Source organism: Sorex araneus, chromosome 11, assembly GCF_027595985.1.
Source record: "Sorex araneus isolate mSorAra2 chromosome 11, mSorAra2.pri, whole genome shotgun sequence".
NCBI lineage: Eukaryota > Metazoa > Chordata > Mammalia > Eulipotyphla > Soricidae > Sorex > Sorex araneus.
The window spans coordinates 3154291-3174981 of NC_073312.1; the positions used below are offsets into that span (position 1 = coordinate 3154291).

The 20691-nt window shown below is 62.5% G+C and overlaps 2 protein-coding genes across 5 annotated transcripts in view; one reads left to right on the top strand and one right to left on the bottom strand.

Annotated features, from left to right (window-relative positions):
* Positions 1 to 4023, top strand: part of INSYN2A (inhibitory synaptic factor 2A) — a 46302-nt gene extending 42279 nt beyond the window's left edge. For both annotated transcript variants that reach the window (XM_055119529.1, XM_055119528.1), the window contains exon 4: positions 1487 to 4023. In XM_055119529.1, the coding sequence (XP_054975504.1) occupies positions 1487 to 1670 (184 nt within the window). In that variant the 3' untranslated portion in view covers positions 1671 to 4023. The remainder of the gene's footprint in view (positions 1 to 1486) is intronic.
* DOCK1 (dedicator of cytokinesis 1) overlaps positions 1 to 20691 on the bottom strand; it is a 270057-nt gene that overhangs the window by 159903 nt on the left and 89463 nt on the right. For all 3 annotated transcript variants that reach the window (XM_055119527.1, XM_055119526.1, XM_055119525.1), the window contains exons 24-27: positions 18889 to 18959; positions 18327 to 18433; positions 8515 to 8642; positions 7584 to 7679 (exon numbers count right to left, since the gene is read on the bottom strand). In XM_055119527.1, coding sequence (XP_054975502.1) covers positions 7584 to 7679; positions 8515 to 8642; positions 18327 to 18433; positions 18889 to 18959 — 402 coding nt within the window. The remainder of the gene's footprint in view (positions 1 to 7583; positions 7680 to 8514; positions 8643 to 18326; positions 18434 to 18888; positions 18960 to 20691) is intronic.

Here is a 20691-nt window from a genome sequence, read left to right on the forward strand (position 1 = left end):
TCTCGGGCAGGAGGGCAGACGGGGCTTGGGGCGTGGGAACCGCAGTGACGCAGGCCACGGGCGGAACTGACGCCCCAGGGAGTCCCTGCCATGAGTCTCCGTGCCAGCCTGGTTGGTGGCAGGGTGACCTCGCCCCGCTCCCAGTGCCAACACTGCCCGGGGGCATGCCGGCCGCGAGCCCCAGGCCTGGCCCTGCAGCGGGTGTCCACACGCAGCGGGTCTCGGAGGCCGGCGGTGCGGACGGGCTGGACACAGCCCCCAGAGTCCCTTCCTTCACCAGGACTTGGACTGTATGACCCTCCTATGACCCGGGGCGGCAGGGCGATAAATCGGCTCTAACATATTCTGGCGTCCGGGCCTGGGGGGACTCAGTAACTACAAGTGCCCGGGGGTGCTCGCTCCCCAGGAAGACGGCTCCTGCCTCAGGCCTCGGGGCAGCGATGCAGACCCTCCCGGGCCGGCCGCCCTCAGCTGTCCACGGTGACCCGCAGTCGCGGCCCAACACGGCCCCCGGGAGTCAGGGCGAGAGTCTGGCTCTCCTGGATCCGTGCTGGGGAAACCGATCTCTCCCCCGGCTCAGGCCCGGCCCCTCCGCCCCTGCAGACCAGGACGGCCCCTCACAGTCGGGGTGGACGGTCTGGGCACAGCTGGTGACTCTGCGGGAGGAGAGGGCTCGAGGCACAAGGAAAGTGACCCCAAGGAGGACGAGGCCCCTGTCTGGGCCCGGACTCCCACACCCAGTGTCAAGCCTCGGAGACCCCCGTTCTTTGGACCCGCGGCACCTCCCAAGCCAGGCCTCTGGGGCGCTGGGCCTTCCTCCCAGCAGCAGGGGCGAAGGGCCGCGTGTCCGGGAACCGCCTGCGGGCCGTGGACCCCCGTCACATCTTTTTTCAGTAATATTATAATCTGGCGATAAGAAAAATGGATCCATGGATTTAAAGCATAAAACAGGCCATTAGACAGGCTTGGGGGGGTTCCAGGGGGGCAGAGGGTAACACAGCCGCAATTCCGTCTCCCTGAAATGCCAGAATCTGCCCGGGATTAATGTTCTCTAAGTCGGCAGGATTTGATGTTCGGAAACTGCTGGTGGTTCCACACGAGTATGAGCTTCTGCACGATCATCCACGAGATTCTGCTCAACTCCCGGGCGCTTCCCTTGGACTTCTCCCGAGGCCGGGGCCAATGACGGGGCTGACGCCATTGCCAACACCAGGGGCCCCGCTGGGAGCCTGCAGGGGTCCGGGCGGGCGGGGGTCTCCCCTCAAGCATTTCTCACTCCTATACACACGCCGGGACGCCCGTTCCCCAGCCCTCCGAGGGGCTCTGCACGGAAAGGGCCCTTTGGATGGGGCTCAGTGACGCGGAGCTCAGAAACGCCAGCCTGACCCCGCCGAGGGCCCTGTCACCCTCAGGGGGTGGGGAGGGGGCGGGGGCTCCTCCTGGAGGGAGATCGAGCACTAACGTCTGCCCTCTCTCCGCTCTCCAGCGTGGAACTGGACTTCAAGCAGCAGGAAGACAAGCTGCAGCCGGTTCTGAGGAAGCTGCACCCCTTCGAGGACACTCAGGTCGCACCTCTGCCTTACTCCCCGGAGTCCGACTCCTCGACTCCCAAGCAAAAATCCAAACCGGAATCTAAAAAGCACGGAAGGTGGAAACTCTGGTTCCTCTGAAGCGCGTGGGGGGTCCCGGAGCCCCGAGGTGGTGGCGACGCCCACGGCGCAAAGGAAACCCCCCTCCCCACCAGGAGGACGGAGCGGACTGGCTGTCCCACGGCCCCCTACCAAAAAGGCCTTCGTCCTAGCGAGCGGGAACAGGAGCGAGGGCCGGGGGCGCCCTGCCGGCTGTTCCACGCCGTCCACAGACCCCCCACCCCCCACGGGAATGGACGTCTGCAGTCGGAGATGCTCCACCAACGCCCGGGCCCTGCGCCCCACCGGAGCCCGACGTCGCCGACAGCTCGGCTCCAGGACACAGGCGGCGAGCGGACGTGGCGGAAATTCCTCCTTCTTTTCCAGCCTTGATTATTTATTTTTTTTGTAACCAGAAGAAAACAAAGCAAGCCTTACGTTTGCGGAGGACTTCATTTCTACGTTTCGGTTTGCAAAGGAGCAGGGCCGTGAGTGCAGTTTTCAGCACATCCAATTCCGGAGAAAGCACAATTTTTCCCAGTGGCCGGAGACCATGACGAATCTCTCGAGACAGGACAGTGTATTTGCCTTCGTGTGCAGCAGCGCTCAGCCACGTGGCTCGGCCACGGCGCCACGGCCCGCCACACCTCGCCCCCTCGCCCGCGCCCGAGCCACCCCGAGGTGTGTTCACTGTTCCCAAGTGGCCGGTGGCCGGCGGTCGGTCCCCTGAGCCGGGGGATCCGCGGGTGGGCCTGGGAGGGTAGACAGGCAGCTTCCTTACATCCCCTCGTGTCACCTCCGGACCCGTGACCCTCCGGACAAGCAGCGGGAAGCACAGAGACCCGGCAGGGGCATCACGCGGCACCAGAAGTCCCGGACGCATCCTGCCACGGGCCAGTGACTCCGAGGCTCGGTCTCCGACGTGCCCCACCGCCGCCACGGCACGGCTGCCGCTGGTCCACAGCACTCGGCTTCCCAACGCCCACACCAGCTGCCCGGCGCCCGGAGCCACGGCGCGGTTAGTTTAGCTGCTACCAACAGACCTAACGCCACCGCCATGTAACCCCACCAGTGAGTTGTACTAAGTGACCTACCGAGGGGAAAGCTGTGAATCAGACGTTTTTAGGTATTTTTTTGGAAAAAAAAAAAAACCAACAAAAAAACCAAAAAAAAAAAAGTGACATCCGAGTTCTCTTTTGATTACACATTGCAATATAAATCTGAGTTCCTTTATTTTTTCACTCATTCCTTTACAAGTCTCTTTTTATAGAAGCCCCAGCACCTCGCTCCCAGACAAACTGTCCATTTCTCGTTTGCTTTCTCAATCGGAAGTAGGGACCTTCATTCCTGCCCTTTGGGGTACAACTTACACGTCCAATAGTGTGTGAACACCGAACCCAAACGTGGTCGTCTTCGATCTTCTGTGTCCCATCCACACCCGCCCTGCTGTTCCCTCTCCGATCCCAGCCCAGCTGCACAACTCGCTGATCAGACGCCAGGGTCACGGGCCTCACCCTTGGGGGACGGTGTCTGCTCAGATCGGACGTGTTTCTCGGCCCTCACTCTCTCCTGCCTCAAGAGCGAATCTATTTTAGTTCTGAGTGTTTTGATTCCACAAGGACCTAATGATTAGCAATCAGACGTGGACTTGGAAGAAGAATGAAAATAACAGAAGGTGCCGCGGTTCCGGGGGGAGCGGGAGCTGGGTGCAGGAGTCAGCGTTCCTGGACAGAAGCACACGCGCCCGCCTCTGCTGAGGGAACGCTCTCTCGAGACCAGAGGCCCGAGAACAGAGCGGAGAAGGCGGGGCGCCCGTGGCGAGCAGTGAGTGGCCTCACGCAGGACGGCGGTGGAGCGCGCGTTTCGTGCAGACTCGGGGTTCCATACACGCATTTTGTGTCTTTTATACCGTTTTTAACTGAAGTCGTAAAATGTCTGCCTCAGCTCACTCGCCCGTGTTCTGAGAAGCCGGGGCATCCCGGTGAGCCCGAGGAAGGGTGTCAGCAACTCCCGGGCCCAGCGATCTGTGTCAGCCAAGAGACAGTCCCCAGTGAGCAGCCACACCCACCGCCGGCTGAGCGCAGCCCTGCAGGACGGAAAGGCGGAAACGTCCACGTCCAGAGGAAGACTCGAGGCAGGATCCCCGTTTCAAAGCAAAACTCTTCGGCGTCGGAACGACTGTTCTCCCGGCCATCCCCCGGCTCCGGGGCGGCCTGTGTCCCCTACACGAGGAGTCTTCTCTCCGATTTCTCTGACGACTTTGCTACAAGACCCAGGTGGAAGCCCCGTGTCCCCCTCCGTAGACGCAGACATGACATTACCTATAGAGATGACGTTACTATCCTTGTCACTAAGTTCTTTATTAATTTTTAAATAAAAGTCAAAGGTCACCTTCTGCGTGGCTACGGAGCTTGTTTCTCGGTCCCCAGCAGTTTGGAAAATTCAGAAGACACGGAGCAAAGTCTTGCTGAGCCGTGCTGGGGTAGACAGATTCCTTCCCGGGGCAGCGGGGAGACGGTGCTGCCCATGGGCCGGGCTGGGTCAGCCGGCTGGGCCTCGAGAGCGGGGGTGCATCAAGCCCACCCCCTTTCTGGATGGTGGATTCCACCATCTGCCGGGCAGACCCCCCTGGGGGGCCAGCTCAGTCCTCCCCCTACCCCTGTATTTTGGGCTTTAAGTCACACCCAGCAGTGCTCGGGCATCACTCCTGGAGGGTCGGGTGGCCGTATGGGGTGCCGGGGATGGGACCCTGGGCAGTGCGCGTGAGGCCAGCGGCCCCCCTGCTGGCCAGCCCCGCCCTCTTTGGCCCACCTCACCGCCGACCAGCCGGCTGCCACCCCGCTCTGAGCCGGGCTGGGCTGCGGCCCCGAGGGATGCTGGCTCTCTGGGCCTCTCCACAGGCATCTGCGGGATGGGCAGGCGGGGAGGGGGGTCCTGGGAGCCCCTCCTGGTCTCCCGGGGGACTCAAGTAGAGCTACGTTAGCTCATGAAGGGGGGACAGAGGAAGCCACCACCGGGTCGAGCTCAAGTCAAGGTCCCTAGTCACCCCCGAGCACGGACAGTGGCTGTCCACCGCCCCCAGACGAGCAGCAGCAGGGGCCCGCAGGCCCCCCGGCCAACTGCGGACGGGCAGGACCCAGGCGCAGGCTCGGGCAGGCAGGGCTTCCCTCGCAGCGGAGGTTGCCAGGGTGCCTGTTGCCATGGAGACCTCAGGTGCGGCGTCAGCGGCGCCGGGGGCCAGCAGAGTCCTAGATGGACACTGTGCGTGGGCGGGCCGGGAGCTCCGGGGCCACTGCGGGCGGGCGTGGCGGGCACCACGACAGCCCCCTGCCCTCGCTGGCCGTCGGCAGCTGGGGACTCAGGGCCTGTGTGCAGAACCCAGCCAGCTGCGCGCGGGGTCTCGGGGGGAAGACGGGGCCACGGGCTGCCCGGGGCAGGGCACCCCCCTCTGTCGCAGGGACACCCACGCTGCCGTGTGGGGCGGGAGGGGTGCCTCTGACTCAGACGGGACGGACGTTCCACGGGCCACGGGCCGCTGATGTGCCGCTGGGCTGCCCCCGAGCTGGCTGAGCGGAGGGCACGGGAGGGCAGCTGACCGCCTGCCAGGTGGTTCCGTCACGGAACCTTCCAGTGCGGGCTGGACATGCCGACTCCACAGGGCACGTGTGCTCAGGAGAGACTGTCCTAGCTCTATAGCAGGGACCCAGTTAGTGACAACCCGGGTATGTCTAGGATCTGGCCAGAACAACAACCCGAGACAGGTGGGGCAGGGCGGGCGGGGCGCAGGGTCCCCCCCACAGCACTGCAGGTCGTGCCCGGGGGCGCAGGTTAGCAGCACGTTCACAGCGACACCCGGCAGCGGCAGAGACGGGTACCCGCGCTCAAAGGTCAGACACTCCCGTGGAAACTGTGTCTTATCTCCCACGGCCGGCGCACAAGCTCTCACGACAGTATCTGAGAACACGCTTAAGGCCTGTAGAAGAGCCATCGCAGAACGTACAGACGCCGGGAACAACACAGACACGTGCACACAGTGTTCACGTTAGGAGGATAAAATGGAGACGACAGCACAGCGGTTGGGCGTTCGCCTGTCACGTGGCCGACCCGGGTTCGATTCCTCCGCCCCTCTCGGAGAGCCCGGCAAGCTACTGAGAGTATCCCGCCCACGCGGCAGAGCCTGGCAAGCTCCCCGTGCGTATTGGATATGCCAAAAACATCAACAATGAGTCTGTCAATGAGAGACGTTACTGGCGCCCGCTCGAGCAAATCGATGAGCAACGGGATGACAGTGACAGACAGGGACAGTGAAAACGGAGACGGAGATCTGCGTGTGCAGACAGGACGCTGGAGTCGGTCAGCTTCAGGCCTGAGTTCTGTCCAGCTTCTGGAGATCCGCTGGAGGTGGGTGGGCGGGCAGCAGGAGGCGGCAGCCGGGAGGTGCCCGGTGCCGGGCAGACTCAGGCGCTCCGTCCGTGTGCCACTCGGAGCCCACATTTCTCCCAAAGGGGCCGGGCGCTCCCAGCCGGCTGCAGGCAGGGCTAAAGCGGGTCAGAAAATGGGGGACTCTCGGGAGGTGGAGACCCCCAGAGCGCTGGGGAGCTGTGGACACCAGCCCCCTGGAGGTCACTGCTGGCCGCTGTGGACAGCAGCTCTGAGCCCGGGGTCGTCTGGGCGGGGGCTGCTCTCCCACCAGCGCCCTGAGGAGCAGTTTGGGGGCATCGACAGGACGGCAGCGTCTCTCCCGCCCACCCCCATCTGGTGCCACTGCCCACTGCCCCCACTGCCCACGGCCGAGTGCCCGGGATCGAGCCCCCAGCTGAGTTGGGCTGGTGTCACCCTGGTCTCTACATGCTGACCTCCAGAGCCCGGCCACGCAGGGGCCTCTGTGCGAGGACAGTCCCCTCCCGGCTGCAGACCCCCAGGCGAGCCCCGAGCACGGGCCCAGGAGGACAGGGGGGCCCCCAGGACTCCCCCACGGCGCTGCACAACTGACGGACGGCCACCGAGGATCTGGGCCGGGGGGAGGCGGACAGGCCTCGTCCCGGAAGGATGGAGAAGGCCCCAGCCCGGGAATCGACCGTATCCTGAGCAGGCCCAAAGCCCCGCGTGCCGGCCTCTGGCCGGGAGCCCCACGCTCAGGCCAGGCTTCTGCCGGGGGACTCCGACGGCGGCGGCTGGAGTGCTCTGACTCTCGCTTCCTGCAACTCCTGCCGGCCAGAGCCCGCCCGGGGCTCAGAGGCAGAAGCCCCCCACTCCGGGCTGTGAGAGAGCAGGAAGGCCTCGAGGGGGGGCAGGGCCGGCTCCACTCGGAGCTTCATTCCCTGAGCAAACAGCGAGAGGAGCTGAAAGGAAGCCGGCGTGGACGGGAGACGGAGCCGGGGAGGGGGAGGGGCGGGTGCGAAGGTGTCCCAGGAGGCTCCCGTCACCCCGGGGAGCCTCAGGCACGGCCGCTCGCCGTGCCCAGGCGCGTGCCCAGACGGCAGCTCGGCCACGGCCGCCCACGGCGTCTCCCGCCTCCCCACAGCGGGGCAGGAGCTGGGCCGGCCCGTGTACGGACGCAAGCGCGTCCTCGGAAAACCTGCATAGAACCTCGCACCCTGACCCCGTACTCGGGATGGGCGGAGCCCCGTCAGCCCCGGGGGGGGGGGGTCGGGAGCTGGGGGCCGAGATTGACAATAGCTGCAGAGACGCATCCAAGAGCGAGAACGGCCAGAAGAAACAGAAGTGGACGCTTCCGTCGCCACAAGGGACCCCGCCACGTCCAGCCCGCGCCTCGCCCGCGGGACACGGGCCCGTTTGACAGCGCAGACTGGAAACACGCGCCGTGACATCTTTGGGCCTTGCCGCGCTCCAGGGGGTCAGCGGCATTGCGAGAGGCAGTTTGGGCAGGGCCCCGGGAGGACGCTGGCGGCCCCCGGGCTGGTGTCCGGACGGCAAGTCCCCGCCCGCACTTACGATGAGCTGCGAGTCCCGGCCCAGGGAGATGACCGTCCTGTTCACCGTGCGCAGCAGCTTCTCCATGATGACCTGGACGTGCCGGGGGGTCGGGCCCTGCGAGGGGACACAGCGGTCAGCACCCACCCCGAGACACCCGGCAGCACGCACCGCCCCGCGAGCTGTGACTCAATTACAACCCGGAACGCGATGAAATACGCTCCCTGTCAGCGGCGGGCGCCGTCACGGCCCGGGCGCGAGGCCTTTCACTAATTACCGTCCATTAGCGACAATTTGTCATATAACCACAGTCACTTAGTTTAGGCCACCTTAAAAATAAAAGCAAGTCTGTTTCAATAAGGCGGTGCTGTGATCTCTGGTTAGCCCACCGGTTAGTGAGCCAGAGACCCCTAGCAGGCCAGGGCTGCCCCGGTCACCCCCTGACTGCCCAGGAAGGAGCCGTCTCAGGGAGGGAAGGTCCCACGGGCGTCTCGGCAGCCGAGGGTCTCGGCGCCCGGATTCTCCAGCCCCGCCGGCAGGGAGGACTGCAGACCCCGGGTGGGGCCAGAGTGGGGGACAGGGTGCCACGGGGGTCCCCAGAACAGAAAGCAGGAGGGGCTCGGGCCGTGGGAGGCCCCAGGGCTGGGCTCTGGCTCCCCAGAGACGCTGAGCCCGGCACTGAAGCCCGACCCCGAGACCACGGCGGGCGCAGGTGCTGCCTGTCAGAGTGAAGGGGGAGGACAAGCAAGAGGGGACGGCCGGTCTCCGCGGGCTCACTGCCCCCTGGCCACCAGCGCCCTGCCCCGGCGGAGCCCAAGGCCGAGAGGCGCCCGGGTGAGAGTCACCGGAAACGCAGAGCCAGGGCCGGTGGATGCGCACGCCTGGGGCGCCGTCCCCCAGAGATAGGGGGCCACTCCCGGGACAGGGACAGCGGGCGGGGCGGGCGGCTCACCACGTCCTTCCGGTACAGCACCTCCAGGATGGTGCTCAGCAGCTGGCAGCAGGCCTCCAGGTCCTCCTGCCGCTCCAGGTGGAACTTCAGCTGGTCGGTCATCACGGGCAGCAGGATCTCTCTGCAGTCTGCGGGGACAGGCCGGTCAGCAGGGCCCCGCGTGCCCCAGAGAGGGCCGGGGGGAGGGGCAGGAGGAAACAACCCACCCTGGTGTGACTGCGACACACGCACACATGGGCACACGGGCACAGACACATGCTCACACGGGCACAGACACATATACACACCGGCACAGACATACTGACACACACATGGGCACGTGCGCACATGGGCACAGACACACAAACACATTGACACACAAGCACACGGGCATGCACACAGGTACAGGGGCACAGATACACAGCATGCACAGAAGCACATGGGCACATGGGCACAGATGCACATACATACACGCACACACAGGCACACAGGGATGCACACATGAGCACATGGGCACGTACAAACACAGGGCAACACACAGGCATACACCCGGGCACAGACACACGCTAAGGAGCACACTCATACACGCAAAGATGCACACACACGGGCACACACACGGGCACACTCGCGCACAGACGCACAGGGGCACACATGCCCAGGAGTCTCAGTGATCCCTGACTCAGTGGTTCCAAGACACCAGGAGACGCGGGCAGGGCCTCTGGCCCCCAAGCCCAGGCTCCGCCTCTCCCCCGGGTCCTGCCCCCACTCGGCCCCTCCGCTGGCGTGGGCAGAGCGGCCCTGGCCCTGGTGAAGAGTCACTGCCAGAGGGCACCGTGCCGGCAGTCCCGGGACGGATGGACAGCGGCTGGGCAGGGCACTCTCGGTGACGGTCAGCAAACGCCCCTGAGAGGAAGGGCGTGCACGTGACCAGGCGGGTCACTCCCAGGGTGGGCTCCAGGACGCCCCCTGCTGGCAGCGCCTCGCGGCTCCCGGGGAAGTAGGCGCAGACAGGAGAATGAATCTGTCCGTCTGGAACATCCGCTTTATGAACACTGAGTAATGCGTGTCTTAATTTTCAGTTTGGTCTCATTAAATAGATGATCCATAAAGTGCGTTTAATAACCTTGGGCCGGTGACAGCGCTGAAACCCAGATTAGCACTTTTAATGAGAATTAAACAGCGAGAGCCGCAGACGCGGGGCCGCACCGTCCATCTCTCGGAGACACTCAACTTGCCCCTGGCGCTCCGCGAGCCTCCGCAGGCCGGTCTCTGGGCGACTGATTCCCCCTCAGGCCAAGGCCCAGAAGCCCGCAAGGCGGGGAGGGGGGAGGGGCACGTCACAGACCCGGCACCACACTGCACACCTGGGCGCCTGCCCCTGGCCCAAGGCTGACACGGGGTGAGGTGATTCCTGGACACGTAAGCCCCATCCACGCACAGCCGTGCAACACGTGTGCTCACACATGCTCAGAGGCAGACGCATCTCTCTGGGACCGGCCTCGCCAAGCCGCGGTGAGGGAAGGGAGCAGAGGCTGTGGGAGGGACACCCAGCCCGCACGGGTGTCTCTTCTCCCACCCGCAGGGGGCACCTGTGCCAAAGAAGCTTCCAGAAGGCGAACACTCTGGGGAGAGCTGGTTAGCCCTGCTCGGGAAAGGGCCAGAGTGACTGGAACAAAGGCCATGTACACTCAGCTCTCTGAGCAGACACAGCCAATGTCACGGAATTTCAATCAAGGAGGTAAAGTGACATGCATGGTGCCCTGTCAGTAACAGTATTATAAACTACAGCGCGTTCAGGACAACAGGAGGGAGGGAGGGAGAGAGGGGGGAGCACAAGGGAGGAAAGGAGAGAGAGGGAGAGAGGGGAGGGAGAGAGGAAGAGAAAGAGAGAGAGGGAGGGAGGGAAGGAGAGAGAGGGAGAGAGGAAGAGAAAAAGGGAGAGAGGAAAGGAGGGAAGGAGAGAGGGAGGGTGAGAAAGGGCAGGCAAGAGGGAGGGAGGCAGAGAGGGCGAGAGAGGGAGAGAGAGGGGGAGGAAGGGAGAAAGACAGGGTGAGAGAGAGGGAAGGATAGAAAGAGGGAGAGAGGGAGGGAGACAGGGAGGGAAAGAGGGAGGGGAGAAGGGAGGGAGAAAGGGAGAGGGAGAGAGGGAGGGAGAGAAAGGGAGAGAGAGGGAGAAAGAGAGGGTGAGAGGGAGAGAAAGGGAGAAAGAGCGAGAGAGGGAGAGGGAGAGAGAGAAAGGGAGAGGGAGAGGGAGAGAGAGAAAGGGAGAGAGAGAGGGAGAGAGAGGGAGAGAGAGAGGGAGAGGGAGAGAGAGGGGGAGAGAGAGAAAGGGAGAGAGAGAATGCGCCTGGGAGGGGGTAGGCTCTATTGTTGGAACACTGTATGCCCGAAACCCAATCATGAATAACTTTGCAATTCGCTGTGATTCAAAAAAATTAAGGAGGAGAAAGAAGGTGGCAGACCAGTAAGGCCCATGGAATGGGGAGCAATGCACGACAGGCTGCAGGACTGGGGGGGCGCTGGCCAGAGATATCCCCGTGGGCCCTGAATCTGGCGATGGGGAGGGCGGTCAGTGCAGAGACCGGCGGTCAGGGGCTGGAGCCACGAGGACGGGGATAAACGAGCGTCACCGAGAGAAGGAAGCGAGGGGCTGAGGCAGCGCCTGGCACAAACCAAGCCTGGCTCCCGTACTGCCCGGAGCCCCCCCAGGAGGGACCCCCACGCACAGCTGGCACCGCTGTCCAGGGTGGGACCAGGCCTCCCCGACCAGGGGGGCACCAGCCCTCCCTGAGGACCTGGACCCCACGCGCTACAGGCACTCCGCTGACAGGAAGTTATTCACTCACAGTCGCGCGGGACCTTTTCTTATCTGCCCTGGAGGCGGAGACAGGCTCCTGGTGGGGTGCTCGTCTGCTGGGACCGGAGCGGTCCAAGAAGGCAGGTGATGGGTTTGGCCCAGGACCACCCCCTGATCAGCACCACGGCGGTGGACAGCGCCTGCCTCTGCACGCCCCTGGGCCACGGCCTCAGGCCCCACACAGGGGGTCCTCGTGGGTGAATGAAGAGAATTACTCTTCCCCGGGGACACAGTTCTCAGCTGACGTCTCCGAAATCTGTCAAGAAGTAAAACTCACTAAGCAAAAGCCCTGCGCCATGGTGGGCCGGCACACTGCAATGAGACCGAATTGGCTGTAATTAAGAAACGGAAATTGAGTTCATCCGAGCAGACTGCCTAAGACGTGTCTTCAGACCGCGCTGTCCTAACAGGTGGTCTCCTCAAAATCATACTCAATAAAGGATGTAGAGTGGCATACGGAGTGAGTGCCAGGAAGGATGCAGTACCGTAACAGATAAAGACGAATGTTTTCTCCAGGCATGCAAAGACAGCCCAGGAGAGGCTGGGATTTCACCATCAATTTAAAAAAGCAGCTTTGGGCTTCACCGCTGGTAAGGTTCATTGGCGCTCACCAGCCCCAGGATCCAATTGCAGGGTCCTATCTGATGGGGCAAGTAAAAGACTGTGGCATTCAAGGATCCCAGCCCCGATTTTTTCTGTCTGCAAACATGCAGCCCAACTCACAAAACTACCACAAAGTGGTTCTGGGATCGAGTGTGGTAAGAAGAAAAATTCCTCTGCTGCTACCAGAACAGTCAGAAAGCGAATTTTACAGGTCACAAACATCGCTGTGCTGTGAATTAAGACAGAAGAAGTTGATTAGCAGGGAGGTTTCTAGGCAAACATCTAGAAATCTGCCTCTGTATTTCCTAATCGCTCGCTCCAGCAAGCAGCGGGCCCTTTGCCCTTGGATTTCAAAGGGCTGCTCTAACTGACGGCCCCGTCATTAAAAAGGAGAGATGGATTCTACCCGGTGACTGCGGAAGAATCACTCACCTTGAAAATAAGAGTGAAGAGAAAAAAAAAAAAAAGATCATTTCAACTTGCGAGGCCCCATCTGTGAGAAGCTCTGGGCTGTTCCCACATGGGCCCAGATGAAGTTTAATGATCCTGAGAAACATCCCCCAAAGGGAGGGTGAGGCTAATCGGAGCAAACTGCCCCGGGCTGGACAGGCGGGGAACAGGGGACATTTCCCAAGTCTCCACCGGCTGGAGTCCAACCACGGGGGTAGAAACACCCTCCCTTGGGGCCGGAGTGATAGCACAGCGGGTAGGGCGTTTGCCTTGCACGAGGCCGACCCGGGTTCGATCCCCGGCATCCCATAGGGTCCCCCAAGCACTGCCAGGAGTAATTCCTGAGTGCAAAGCCAGGAGTAACCCCTGAGCATCGCTGGGTGTGACCCAAAAAGCAAAAAAAAAAAAAAAAAAAAAAAAACACCCCCCAAACAAAAGCAAATGGGGGACAAGAAACAGGGTCTCCGCACAAAGGAACGAGGGGCGCGCTGCACCGTAAGCCAGGCTGCCAGCTCTGGTCTCGTGCCCTTACGGTCCCTCGCAAAGGCCTGTGGGAGACCCAACGGCCTGTCCACTGTCGTCTCTACAGTCCAATGGCCGGGCCGCTTCCATTGAGGGTGGAGGCAGAGGTCAGCCCTTCAAAGGCACACACGAACGAATCTCGGACCCGAGCAACCCGCTCGGTGGTGGTGGTGGTGGCGGTAAACGCCAGGTCTCCTGGGACAGGGAGGAGCGGGCCCTCCTCCTCCCCCTGCCCCTCCGGCCACCGTCTAGTTAAGCTCCCACACGGCCGTGATTCAGAGACACACAAACAAATCTCGGACCCGAGCAACCTGCTGCAGTGATCTCTTCAGACTCTAATTATCGGAAATTCAGAATTCCCCGAGTGCGCGGCCGCTCTCGCGCGACGCTGTATTGTATCTGCAACGAGCAACACAAGAGGCACCGCTCAGCACCGCCTCTGCGGCAGGTCCGGGTGGTGGCGGGGCTGGGCTGGAAATACCAAAGGCGACTCGAGTAGAGAAAGAGAGGACTGAGAACTGTCTGCACACAGGCAGGGGGAGGTGTGGAATCGGGGGGTGGGGGTGGGATCCTGGGGATTTTGGCGGTGGAAAACGTGCACTGGTGAAGGGATGGGTGTTTGCTGACGCTATGCTCGAAGCTCACACAGGAACGCTTTGTTACTGTGCCTCACGGTGAATCAATACAAAATAAATAAATAAAGGATTTTTTAAAAGACCTTCAAAGGCCCAGAAAGGACCCAGGGTCCCCGGAAGCAAGACCCTAAGGATCCTGCTCCAGCACACGAAGCTGAGGCGGCAGAACACCTGTGCGCGGGGAAGCCCCCTGCCCCCACCCCATTCCTCCTGCAGAGGCCGGGCCTGATGCCGCCCACCCGGCCCCTCTGACTCCCCCTTTGACCCCACCCGTCTGCGCCAGCTCCCGGGACGTGGGTGGGAAGCGTTTTCGCGGGCATAAACCCTAAAGCTCGCAGTCCCAGTGTGCGTTCTAATTTAACTACACTGAAACTCCTCATCTCTGCAATCAAACGCAAGCTCCCCTCTGCACAGCTCCCGTCGCTGTGACAGCAGGACAGATGCACGGCGGACAGACACACGGCGCACAGCCACGGAGGCACAAACGAGGACGCCGCGACCTTCCCGTCCCTCTGCGTCCCGCTTTGGAAACCCGCTCACTCCAGGCCGCTGATGAGATGCAAGACTCATCCTCCCGCGCGGCACATCATCTATTTAACCGGCTGCCCGGCAGTCCGGTCACATCGGGCGACGCGGCGTGGAGGCCATCGCGGCCCATTCACGGGCCACGTGTCCAGCATGCCAATGGGGGCGGCCCGGTCACCTCAGCCCGGGGGCGGGAGGGGTGCGTCCACCCCAGACGCAGCCACGGGCATCGGGACCTCCCCAGGCTCCATCGTCAGCAACCGCCTTTCATCCGCGACCACCGCTGGCCACTTGGGAAGTCCTCCGGGGGCGGCCGCGGGGAAATGAGGCTGATGACGCGGAAGGGAGGGAGGGTGGAGGCGGGGGGGGGGGGAGTGCCGAGGTTCTGACCCCCCGTCAGTGGTGGTGACAGAGGCCGGGCCAGATACACGCCCCTCCTTGCTGACAGCCACGTCTCCTGGGATAACCTCAAGGAGGCCGCGGGACGCCAAGAAAGACAGGCGTGCGCCAGCCATGACGGCTGTCAGACCACAGGGCCACGCCCGGGTCAGGACTCAGCCTGCTGACCACCGACCACAGGCCCAGTGGCCCACAGCACAAGAAACTTCCGGTGACAGCACATTGGGAGCTGTAGCAGCAGCGTGGTGGGGAGGGCGCTGGCCTTGCACGAGCTGACCAGTGTAGGACCCCCGGCATCCCAGAGTGCCTCCTGAGCCCAGCTAGGAGCACCGCTGGCTGGGCCCAAACACCAAGAAAAGGTCCAAACTCAATGGCTCCAGCGTCCACCACTGGCGTCTCCTCAGACCTGCAGGAGCCGGAACTCCTTCCGTTCCCGAGCACAGTCTCCTCCGGGAGGGATTCTCGCCCTTTGTCCCAGCCAAGACGTGGGCGCCCCCTGCTGCCCTGAGGTCCCGGCGAGGGCCCTGGGGGAGCGGGCCGCCCAGCAGAGGCCAGGCGGACCCCAGCCCCATGAGGGGGGCGGGGAGCGGCAGGCCGTGCAGAAGGGGCAGCCGAGTCACAGGCATCAGGGGCGACGATTCAGGACACGAGGGGTCTGTGGGAGCGGGTGCGGGACGCGCGGGGAGGCCGGGGACAGGTGCGGAATGAAATGAAGCAAAAAAATCCATGGCCATCATATTTCACTCCAAAAAAAAAAAACCCTTAGCTTTGAATATTTACACGCGTGTGGCACCGGATACTCTCGCTGTGAGGACAGACCCACTGAGGACTTCACGCGCGCTGAGTTTTCCCAGACCTGCAGGAGCGGGAAGGCGAGGGCGGCCATGGGCTCCCGCGGGCTGGACACGCTGGCCAGAGCAGAGGCCGCCGAGCTCTGAGAAGCACATCTGGGCTCTCGATCATGACAAGCTTCTCCCGCGGATCACCCCAGAGCTGACCGTCAGACGGGAGGCTCGGGCTAATCTGTGCTCACTTAGTCCGAACTGATTTTGGATTCGTGTCTTCCACACAATCTCTTTGACTGCGCGGGCGCAACCAGCGGTCACCATCAAACCCTGACTACCAGGGCGACTATCCCGAGCCGGCATTCATTCCGGGACTCCCAGCAGAGCAAAGCTAAGTACTCAGTGCTCGCTGCATTCTTTGAAAACAGAACCCATGTGCTGATCTTGGTGAAAGGTACGGAGGAGAAGAGGAAAACAGAAAGAGGGCGTGACGAAGAGGAGAAATACGACCAGGGCCACCGAGGCTGAGGGCTGGCCACAATGAACTCGTTTCTTCCGAAGCTTTTCACTGAGTCGAGACAGACAGCGAGTTTCCCAGGGGCACAGGGGCAGGCGTCTCCTTCCCACACACGACCGGAGCAGCTCCTGCCACCGAGACGCCACCCAGGAGGAGCCAACCCACCGCTGAGTGGCTCTCTGGAGGCACGGTCAGTTCTGGAAGGGGCCTATGGAGCAAGCGGCCGTGGCGGTGACAATGAAGGGGTGGCCGGTGGGCGTGGAGGTAGGTGGAGCGACGGGGACAGGGACGGGAGTGTGGGGGTCATGGGGTGCCGCTGAAGCTGGCGGTGCCGGTGGGGGTTGCGGAGTGGCAGGTGTGATGGCGGTGGGTATGACAGTGCTGTGACATGGTCTGGGAGAAACGAAGTGAAGGTGGGAAGGATATGGGGGCGGGGAGGTAGTGGTGGGGGAGGTGATGGTGGTGGAGGTGATGGTGGAGGTGATGGTGGAGGTGATGGTGGAGGTGGTGGGGGAGGTGATGATGGTGGAGGTGATGGTGGAGGTGATGGTGGGGTGAGGGTGGAGGTGATGGTGGAGGTGATGGTGGAGGTGATGGTGGGGTGAGGGTGGAGGTGATGGTGGAGGTGATGGTGGAGGTGATGGTGGGGTGAGGGTGGAGGTGATGGTGGGGGTGAGGGTGGAGGTGATGGTGGAGGTGATGGTGGAGGTGATGGTGGAGGTGATGGTGGAGGTGATGGTGAAGGTGATGGTGGAGGTGATGGTGGGGGTGAGGGTGGAGGTGATAGTGGAGGTGATGGTGGAGGTGGTGGTGGAGGTGATGGTGGGGGTGATGGTGGTGGAGGTGATGGTGGAGGTGGTGGTGGAGGTGATGTGGGGGTGATGGTGGTGGTGGTGATGGTGGAGGTGATGTGGAGGTGATGGTGGAGGTGAGGGTGGTGGAGGTGATGGTGGGGGTGATGGTGGTGGAGGTGATGGTGGAGGTGGTGGGGGAGGTGATGGGGGAGGTGATGATGGTGGGAGTGATGGTGGAGGTGATGGGGGAGGTGATGGTGGTGGAGGTGAGGGTGGTGGGGGTGGTGGGGGTGGTGGGTGGCTGGAGACAGCGCATCGGTCCTAAGATGCTAACTAGCACTTCTACAGCTCCACTATGAGAATAATAAAGCCACATCCCCAAGCTCTGTGCCTCAACCAAAGGCCTCCCTCGGTCCCCAGCGTGTCCCCAGGCTCTTCCAGGGTCCTAGAGAGGGGTCAGAGCAACAGGAAAGTGGGGAGGGCATTTGCTTTGCAGTGGCCAGCCCGGGTTCATTCCCCTGTATCCCCTATGGTCCTCTGAGCCCCACCAGGAGTGACCTCTGAGCACAGAGGCAGGAGTCAGCCCTGAGCCCCACCAGGTGTGGCCCAAAAGCCAAACCCAAAGCAAAGCAAAAGGCACCCAGAGAGTGGGCATTCGCCCCAGCATGGACGGTCAGGAGAAGCGTGCTGGGGCCCCGGGCAGAGGCAGCAGAGCGGCCCTTGTCCCCGAGCCTGAGAAAGGACGCTGGCCCGGACGGAGCCCGCAGCAGGCCCGCTGCGGAACCCTTTCTCCAGAACGTTCCCAGCGTATCAGAGTCTGAAGGACGGTTCTCACAGCGCCCAGTGTCACTGCTTGCGGGATGAACCCCAGGACATTGTGCAAGTCAGGTCAAAACACAGACTGGAGACTAGCGATGACCCTAAGGGCCGTGGCCTGCCCAGACTGAGCCGAAATCCCACCCACGGGCCCCGCCCAAACAGCCACGCAGAGGGGACCCCGCCCCAGCCCGGCTGCTGCCCCCCGAAACAAGCAGGCTTGACAGGAGAGAAATTAGCGACATGTGACAGCCGTAAATCTGGACACAAGTGGGACGGAACAAATCTCGGCCCGGTCAGGCGCCACGCGGCACCTTCACAGCCGCCTCCTACGAACGAGGAAGGGTGCGAAATAACGCAAAGGTCTTAAGCTTTCAACGAAGCAGTGTGACAAGTGTAAAATATTAATTCAACCTGTCCAAAGAGGAAGCGTGTGATTAATCAAACAGGGCGGAGAGATCACGGCAGGGCGTGCGCGGCCCGCTCGGGACAAACGAGCCGACGACTCATCCAAATTCTCATTACGCTGAGGACACCGCGAGGAAAACTTCGCCTCGCGGAGAGTGCCAAGTTCAGAAGCCGACCGTTACTTCTACATTTAAAGACCTTGAAATCCTCTCGGCAATCATCTCCGGGGAGGGACTGATTGCCTCCCGGGCCGGACAATCAGGCGTCTGGAGGGCTACAATGTAGCTGATTATCACCAGGCTCGGCACACACCTGAGTGACAAGCCGCGAGGTTTGATCTTCATTCCCGAAGATCTATTCCCCGCGCTGTGTCAGCCGCCGCTCTCTGGGAAGGGCGGAATCTTCCTGCCGTGGACGGAGCCATTATACCCCGGCCCGGGCAGAGGGGTCAGGAGCGGCCGAGGGTGTGCGGGCAGGAGCAGGAGCGCACGGGCCCCGCCCCACCCCCAGGACGCCACTCACCGTGCTGGGTGAAGAGGTCGCTGTGGATGATCTCGATCAGGCAGTACAGCTTCTGGAGGGTCAGCAGGCCCATGGGCACGTTGAGGATGAAGTCCGTGAACATTTTGCTGGAGAGGAAAGCACGAGGGGAGCACTGAGAGCCCGAGGCAGGAAGACCCCGCGGCGGCCAGCAGGACGCGGGGGGGGGGGAGGGGGCGGGAGTCGCACCCACACACGGGTGCCCAAACGAGCTCGTCCTCATGCGACGGCCACTGACTGGGAGAGGGGCGATAAAGGGGCCGGCAAGGAGGTGGAGAGAGGCGAGCGCCCGCCCCCAGCTGGCGGGCCGAGGGCTCTGGCGCCCGCGCGGCGTCTGTTCGAGATGTCGGGGCCACGGGAGCCGACCGCGGAGGGTGAAGTCGGGGAAGGTTTTGTGGGGAGATGGAGCACTGAGAGCCTGCGGGGGTCACCGCACCCGAGTCTGGACACGCGGTCCGGGCCCCGAGCGAAGGGAAGCTGAGGGCGAGGGAGAGGACGAGGAAGGCGGGGCCCCGCGCAGTGGACGAGCCCCGCAGGGCCCTACCTGAGCTCCTTGGGGTCGAACACCAGCTTCACGTCGTTCACGATGGTGGGCAGGTACTTGAGCGCGGCGCACTGCAGAGAAGGGAGAGGCGAGGGGCGCTGGGGCGCGCGGCCGGGCCGGCGGGAAGGGCCCACAGGACAGGAAAGGCCCGTCCCCAGGAGGGTCGCGCGGGGCCCGGCAGGTCGGAGAAGGGCGGGAACCGCCATGGGAATGGCACAAGGTCACAGGAAGCAGCTGCGCCTCAGGGCAGGCGCTGACCCCTGTGGCGCTCGTGGGTCCCCTTCTCCTGGGCCAGAGGGAAGCCACAGCAGGCCGGGGGCACGTGCTGCCCAGGGAGCACTGCACAAGGAGCAGCCCGGGCACGGCCAGCTGTGCCAAAGAAACACAAAGGAAAGGGTGAGGGCCCAGACCCCGGGTCCCTGGCAAAGGGGCCTGCGGGGTGCAGGCAGGGGACTGCGGCGGCACCAGGGAAGGACCCTCTCACTCTGTCCCTACATGGCGCCTGCGTCCCTGGGCGCATCCCATGAGCCTCTGCTGCCCGCACTTTAGCTCCCGAGTCGGATCCCAGAACCCACATGCCACTGCCCGCGGTGACTGAAGGGCAGCATGGATGACGGTCTGGCACACGGGATGCATGTATGATGGTCTGGCACACAGGGTTCCATATACAATGGTCTAGTGCACGGGGTGCATGTATCTCAGTCTGCACGGTGAATGGATGACAGTCTAACACACAGAGTGCATGGATGACGGTCTGGCACACGGGATGCGTGTATGATGGTCTGGCACACAGGGTTCCATATACAATAGTCTAGTACACGGGGTGCATGTATGACTGTCTGGCACACACAAGGTGCATGTCTGATGGTCTGGCACAAAGGGTGCGAATATGACAGTCTGGCACATGGGGTATGTATATGACAGTCTAACATGCATGCATATATGACGGTCTAGTACATGGAATCTGGCACACGGGATACGTGTACCTCAGTCTGGCACATGGGGTGCATGTATGACAGTCTAACACATTGAGTGCATGTACGATGGTCTAGCACATGGGGTATATATATGACCGTCTAACACACGGCATGTATTTTTGACGGTCTAGCACATGGAATCTGGCACACAGGGTGCGTGTATGACGGTCTGGGACACAGCATGCATATATGATGGGGTCTATCCCGCTGTGTACGTTAGAATGAATCCAGACGGTGAGCATGTATGATGGTGGAACACACTGTGTGCACGTATGATGGGGTGGAAACCGAAACATTCAGAAAAGGAAACTGCACAGCGCTACCCCTGACACGCGTCAACACCCAGATCCACGGCCGACGCCGAGGGAACCTGATCCAACAGCCCACCAGAGCCTTGGAGGGTCAGCCCGGGTGCAAAGGAGGGTCCCCAAGGCCACCCAGCTAGTGCGAAAGGCCGCCGCATCCGCAGAGGGAGAGTAAAATCCCGCCACTGGCAGAGGGAACTTTTTAGAGGATTCAACACCCACTCATGACTAGGACAAAAAAGGAACAAGAGAACTCAGGCAGAAGCAGGGGGCACCTGTCGCAGCGTGGGCACCCCCGGCCCCCGGCCCCCAGGAGCCTGTGCGGTGTGGCGGGTCCTACCGGCTCCTGCCCCAGCCACGCTTCATGTTTGGGGCCCGTCGCGCTGAGGCCGCTGCTCTCGGCCCCGCACACAGGGGCGATACCCCAAGTCTAACCGGCCGTGATGGGGGGCTCAGAAACGGGGTCCCTGTGTGATGCACATGAACCCCCCAAAACACACACATGTGCCCTGGGATCGGAC